Source organism: Colobus angolensis, unplaced genomic scaffold (assembly GCF_000951035.1).
Source record: "Colobus angolensis palliatus isolate OR3802 unplaced genomic scaffold, Cang.pa_1.0 Scaffold290, whole genome shotgun sequence".
Lineage (NCBI taxonomy): Eukaryota > Metazoa > Chordata > Mammalia > Primates > Cercopithecidae > Colobus > Colobus angolensis.
The window spans coordinates 2,293,735-2,301,152 of record NW_012116155.1 but is presented as its reverse complement, the minus strand read 5'-3'; the positions used below and the strand labels follow the sequence as shown (position 1 = coordinate 2,301,152).

Genomic DNA, 7,418 nt, shown 5'->3' with positions numbered 1-7,418 from the left:
GCAGTGAGTATTACAGCTCTTAAAGGTGGCACATCCGAAGTTGTTTGTTCCTCCTGGTGGGTTCATGGTCTCGCTGACTTCAGGAATGAAGCCGGAGACCCTCGGGGTGAGTGTTACAGCTCATAAAGGTAGTGCGGACCCAAACAGTGAGCAGCAGCAAGATTTACTATGAAAAGTGAAAGAACAAAGTTTCCACAGCATGGGCGGGGACCGAGCAGCTTGCTGCTGCTGGCTCAGGTGGCCAGCTTTTATTCCCTTATTTGCCGCCCCCCACATCCTGCTGATTGGTCCATTTTACAGAGCACCGATTGGTACGTTTTTACACAGTGCTGTTTAGTGTGTTTACAATCCTTTAGCTAGACACAGAGCACTGATTAATGCATTTTTACAGAATGTTGACTGGTGCATTTACAATCCTCTAGCTGGGCAGAAAAGTTCTCCAAGTTCCCACTCAACCCAGGAAGTCCAGGGGGCTTCACCTCTCAATGCGTAATAGTGTCCACACAATATTAGCTTATGCTGTTGTTTTTGCTATTATTTTTATTATTATCATTCACTACAATCCTGAGAGGTAGATGTTACTGTCCTGAAACTTTGGATAAGGAAACTATTGCTCAGAAAAGGTAAATGCTCAAACACACAGAGATGGTAACAGGGGTCAATCTCAGGGAACTTTGAGTCAGTGCTCTCTTCAACAAGGTACAACTACATTACATTAAGACATAGTTTTGTTTTGTTTTTTTTTCTTTTGAGACTGAGTGTCACTCTATCACCCAGGCTGCAGTGCAGTGGTGCAATCTCGGCTCACTGCAACATCCGCCTCCCTGGTTCAAGCGATTCTCCTGCCTCAGCCTCCCGAGTAGCTGGGATTACAGGTGCCCACCACCACACCCAGCCAATTTTTGTATTTTTAGTAGAGACGGGTTTTACCACGTTGACCAGGATGGTCTCAAACTCCTGTCCTCAAGTGATCCACCACCTCGGCCTCCCAAAGTGAGCCATAATTTTTACGCTAACATTTAATAAACATCTGCAGACTTATAAGATATTGAAATAATGACGAGAAGGTTGAATTTTTCTTGGATTTTTTAAGGGTTTGAGTTTAAATTGTCTTTTGATAAATTGGTTTATAATCATCAACTCCAAATATATTATTTTCAGAAACATTCATGTGCAGAATATAATTGCAAATCCCAGATTCAAATGAAAACTTCAGCTCTCTAGAATCATCAAGGAATGTGCTATTTTAGATGAGTAAAATTCTAGATAGCTTTGAAACACATTTTAAAATTATAATTACTTTAGATAGAATTAATTTTAAACTCCATCACTTCTCTCCCTTACTAAGTAGAGGATATATATTTATCACATAACATATACTACTATTCTTGCTAATTCAAAGCCATCATTTTAAACAGCAGTGTTCTTACTTTGAATTAACACAGTAATTCCTCTGAGCCATCTGAGGTATATATGCAAGATTTTTTAAGATACAGTCCCAGACACTTGTGTTTTTTTTCGGGTTGAAATATCTCTATATTCTTTTTATAGTCTGGCTCACTCTTACTGGGGGATTGTTAATGGAGAACTGGAGTTCCAAATATCTAGGAAACCTTCTGTGTAAGGAAAGAAAGAGAAGGATGAAAATTAAAGGACAGAGTAGAAGACCAGATGGGCTCTAAATTAGATTAGACTCCCAGTTCTTTCTAATGATCCAGGTTGATATTCAGTACCAGCCTAAGAAAAGTATAACTCCTTACCTTAAAATATCTCCCCCAGTGATTTTTCCTATACAACTTAGAATTACTTTAATGAGAGACAATGCCTCCTGAGCTTTAGTCATAAATAAAAGAATAGACTGTAAAAATACTAGGAAGAGTTAGCACAATGAGTGAATGAAATTTTGTCACTGTATAAATGGCTCCAGATTTTTTTTCTTATTTCTCTAATATAAGGGTATAGGGAGGTTCTAGATTGTAAGGATGTCAGTTAGGAGAAAAGGAGATGAAAACAGTGGATATCAGAGATTCTGAAACAAGATATTTTCCCCAGGATTGTCCTTCTAAGTAATTTGAAGTCAGAACTCGACACAAAGCAGGATAGTTGTGCTAAGTGGCTTTATGAATGTACACTTGCAATAGCAACTAATTTATTTAGAGAAAAAGAGAAAGAAAATACTTTGGTCTGTAAGTCTCCATATAAGCGTAAAATATTCTTATTATTAAATGAGTTGTGTGAGTAGTAAATGCTTATTTCTGCGGAATTACTAAAAACACTCTCTGTTTAACCAAATGTCCTTTAGGATAATGATGAATCACTTAACAGCCTTTGCTGATCCCATTGAGCCCAAGTCTTTTTGGACAGGCTGTGTTTGATTTGATCTATTGTTCTATGAAAAGTCTTGGTAGCTGTACTGGTAAGGAGAAGTCACCAGAAGCCAGATCTATCATTGTCCTTTTCTTGCCCACCCTTGTATGACACATGAGTTCATCATGAATCAAGCAAAACATAGAAAGCCAGGCTAGGAAGCAAAGTTGGACTTTCCCCAGAAAAAACTGCTGATGTGTCAGCTAATGTGTTCTTACAAGATGTGCCAAGACAAAAGCAAACATACACTCCCAGTTGTCTATAACCATAATAGACTCCAATTTACCCTCGGGACATCAAAAATAAGCAGACTGCCTCCCCATCGCCACCACTGCACAGGTGTGTCACTTTTTACTTCCTAACCTATTAAGCCTCTTAATAAGATAATCTAAAATTTACAGTGGATTAAAGTTCAAAAATATATGTGGATATCTTCATAAACACAACTGGCACTGCCAAAAAACAAAATGTCAACATTTTCCTACAGAAGTGCAGAGTTGTCTGCAATTCTCATAAAAGTATTTAGCAAATCTCTCAGACTCCCTATTGTACCAATTCCTTTAAGGAGGAGGGTTTTGCAGCACCAGATTCACCAACAAGAGAGTACCGAATAATGCTATTACTAAGCACAGTCCCCGGCATACACGCAGCAAAAGCATGGTACTTAAGAGTGGAGAGGGAATAAATACCATTTCTTGCAAAAACATTTTAGATTATAAAGTTAATTGCAAACCTAAAAATTTCTATGGGAATGCTTTGGAAGTTTTCCCGAGGGATGGACATATGAATTGCGGAGAGTTTGTGATTGTTAACTCCAGACTATTTTAAAGAACCATCCGTAGATGGTCTGGAGTCCACTGTTTTCCTTAAGATGAATCCCAAAGTAATAAAGCTGCATGATGCAAAAGAAAAAAAAAAAAGGCAAGAAATTATAAGGGAACTGCTAAGAGTCTAATATACTACTAAAGAGCCAACCAAAGATGAATGAGCCTGGATGAATTTTAGTAAGAAAAATCACTAAATTTTTTGAGCCCCAACTGTGTGTCAGACAAACTGCTAAACACCTTATAACACTGCAAGATAGATAAAATTATCTTCATTTCACATAAGCAGTAACTGTGGCTTAGGATATTAAATGACATATCCTATAAGTAGAATGCATTGGATTCATATCCAGGGCTCAAAATAAAGACCAGAGATTAAATTAATGAATAAATTAAGGCTTACATACAGTATTTCATTTCACAGATAACAAGTCTGGCATCTATACTTATTTATTCTATACTTATACTTACCTATCAAAACCAATTTTGATCGGGGATTGGTTAATACATAGCTCTCAAATATAAAGGAGAATCCCTATGCCTTGTGTAGAGTTTACTTATTGAGTGTGTCTGTTTCTCAGTTAAGGGTGGAACCTTTTAAAATAATATAACAAGGGTGATTTCTGCATATATCTAGATATTTTAAACTTGAAATCAAAATTTTTAAAAGAGACATTGAGCTCACTCGATTAAAACAAAAGTAAATTCCATCAACTGGATTTTCCAGCTAAATCAATTTGTAAAAGTAAACTAAAAGCAAGGCTCTCCTCTTTATCTGGTCCTGGAAGAAATCATCTCTGCCTTCACATGCAAACTGTCCCTCCCATTAAACAGAGGAAGAGAGATAGAAAAGGCCAAAGGGATTAGGAATGTATTCTGTTCATCCTATATATGAAGCAAAGTCCAAAGAAATTAACCACTTTGTTGAAGATTTCTCAGCTAGTAACAAAGGCAACCTTAGAACATAGGAGTACAGCATTCCACCAGAGAATTTTCTCCATTTTAATGTGCAATTTCCAGGTTAATTTTATGGTGAAAAGCACATCTGAATGTTTTGTTGTTGTTGCTGCTGCATACCTCCTGGGACAGATAACATCTAGAGAATTATTTTGCTTCTTCCTTTTTGAAGAATAAAAATAGCTAATCCTCCATTTGGTCTGTTTTTTTCCTAATGTCCATGCAGGATTAAGAAGCCATTAACCAGAACCACTTAGCTAAAATGAATCTTGCTTCCTTCCTACTGGAGTACTCCTCTAGTTTTGTATCCATTTGCTGAAGTTGCCTTTTGTGCCAAACAGTAAAGTAAATACTATACTTACTTGAAACTAAATGGCTCATAATGCATCATAAAGGCAACAATATGAAATGCCAGCAATTGCACAATTTCTTATCACTCACTTTGAGCAATAACAATTGGTCCTACAGTTGGCAATTATTTCCTTCTTAAAAACACAACATGTATCCATACATAATACATTGTTGTGGGGGTCATTCGAAGCTTCCAGATCCCAGAAATGAGTCACCCATAGCCAATGCATCAGAGGAGGTATTCATTCTGTGAGGCTGTTGCAAAGTTCCTACCATCTTTGTCTTCATTCTGAAAGATTATACATGTTTAAAACCATGATGAAAGAGAACACAACTTCTTGAGGCAGTTTAACTTTCTTTGAAACGTTTAGAGTTGAAGCAGAAGTGCATACTAGCTGAAATTTTTGTCTACCCCCACAGTCTCACACATCACTCCCAATTTCAACATGTTTGAAACATCCTAGAGAACTTGGGCTTGAACTGAGTACAGAATAATGGTACTGGAAACTCAGTCAGTCCCATATTCTGTCTTACGCAGGAATCCCTTCGAAATTATTTCTTGTGTGCTAATCTAGTTTTTGTTTAAAAAAAAAAAAAGAAAGAAAGAAAGAAAAGAAATCAAGGGCCAGGCGTGGTGGCTCACGCCTGTAATCCCAGCACTTTGAGAGGCTGAGGCGGGCAGATCACGAGATCAGGGAATCAAGACCATCCTAGCTAACACTGTGAAACCCAGTCTCTATTAAAAATACAAAAAAAATTAGCCCGGCGTGGTGGCGGGCGCCTGTAGTCCCAGCTACACAGGAGGCTGAGGCAGGAGAATAGTGTGAACCTGGGAGGAGGAGCTTGCAGTGAGCAGAGATCGTGCCACTGCACTCCAGCGTGGGCGACAGAGCGAGAATCTATCTCAAAAAAAAAAAAAAAAAAAAAAGCCCTACATAAAAACAACTGTCGAAATACAGATAATATCTGGAGGGTGGGGGATGATAATATTTAAGTAAATATTTACTTTGAATGAACAAATTTAGCATTCCAGAATCCACACATCTTAGGTACTCTATGGTTAACTGTATCATTATTGCCATTATTAATTCAGCAAAGTGGTAATTGTGTTAATTATTGCTTCTGGATAATAAAACTCCAAAAACTGTGAATGTGCCTCAAAATAAAAATGCTCCGAAAAAGCCTTTTAAACCAAATAAGAAACAAAGATCAAAGAGTGAGGATAACTTGAACATACAGATTCTTGTCACTATGCCCAGCAAGAAACTTGAGGGAGAAGCTAAAAGACATAATACGAAGCCCCTAGAAGAGAAACCTAACATCAAGAACTTGAAACCCAGAATCAAGCATGGGACATGGGCAAACAATAAATGTTCCCAAGGAAGTGACAGAGCCCCTTTAACTGCAACAGGCCAGCTCTGGAACTCTCCCAAGAATTCATTTATCTTATGATTGTGTAAATGCGTCTCAAGGAGTAGACACACTTTTGTGAAGATTACTCAACATTTGAACCACAGAAGACGGCAAATATTGTTGAACATTTCTGTCTTCACCCCTCAGAGCTCTACTGAGCTATTTGGACAATCCCTACTAAGCGCGGTTTACTGCAGTGCATTGAAACAATCTTCACAGAGATATACATTAAGTCCTGAAATGACGAATTCCGCTACTCCCAGGCACTGTGCGGAGGCTCAGAAAATCACTCATCTAGGATGCAGAGTGAAGAGGCATTTAATTTTTTTTTTTTTGAACTTCACAGAGTTCCCCACCTCTGTGTCGCATAAGCCTGCAAAGGATGCTCCTACACAACTGCAAGGGCATGCAGGGGGGGAAGTGACGCCCGCAGGGAGAGGGGAGCAAGATTCCAACTGACCTTTCTGCTGTTTAAAAGACTGAATGGAGCCTGAATGGTGGACCATTTTCACTCTGCGCGTCCCGGCCGGCTTAGGGAGCTGCCCGAGAGGGAGGCGGAGGAACAGTAGCCAGACTCAGAGGCCCCAAGGTCCGGAGCCTCGGCGAGCGCACTGCAATCCGACACCTGCTTTAGCCGGCACTTCACTCTCCAGGCTACGCGCCCGCCGGTGTCGTTGCCATGGGAACGCGGGAGGGCGGTCTAGCGTCCGGCTCCCCTTAGCGGCTACTCGGGGAATAACCCCGCATCCCCCGCGCGTCCAGTGCCGCAGTGAGGGTGGGCGTTGAGCGGGGTTGGCTAGGAGTGGGAGCAGAAGACTTTACTGGAGGACGAGATATAAATCGGAGCAAACCTCTAGAGCTGCTACTGATGCCCTCTTTATCAAGCTTTGAGGCTGGTTATTTATTTCCTAAAAGTTGGTAGGTAAACCCTGGGACTTTTAAGGAAGGGCAGAGTTGGTCTGTGCTCAGAGAGGGTATGCAGTGGCAGATGCAGAGATGTTTCTATTTTTCTTTCTTAAGTAGCGGGGGCAGAAAGCCACCCCAGCTTAGCCAATAGCTTGTTTAATTAGGTAAGCTGTGTTCTGTGTCTAGCACTTTTCACTTGAGTTTTCCTCTTCTGCTTCTGCCATTCAGGCCTTGAATCATCTATGATGATGATGATGATTGAGGACCATTTATTACCTACTTAGTCACAGGGGCTGAAAAAACACTACCCACGATGCTCGATTTAATCTTCATAAAGCCCTATAATGTAGGTAAAATATGATTCTAATATTATAAAAAGAAACTTAAGATCAGAGCAACAAAGAGTTCTCAGGACCACATGAATCAACACCTTATTTGAAAGAGAAGGCACCTGATACCCAAAGAAGTGAAGTAACTCTTTTTGTTTATGAGAAATTTTATTGTATTATTTATTTATTTACTTCACCAATTTTTTTAAGTTCCGGAGTACATGTGCAGGATGTGCAGGTTTGTTACATAGGTAAACGTGTGTCATGGTGG

General features: G+C 39.5%; 1 protein-coding gene across 1 annotated transcript in view; it reads right to left on the bottom strand.

Annotated features, from left to right (window-relative positions):
• The window catches only part of LOC105516821 (anoctamin-3-like), a 243,576-nt gene extending 237,014 nt beyond the window's left edge, over positions 1-6,562 (bottom strand). The window contains exon 1 of the mRNA XM_011949155.1: positions 6,373-6,562. Within this exon, the coding sequence (XP_011804545.1) occupies positions 6,373-6,418 (46 nt within the window). The 5' untranslated portion in view covers positions 6,419-6,562. The remainder of the gene's footprint in view (positions 1-6,372) is intronic.
• Positions 6,563-7,418: the final 856 nt, after the last annotated feature.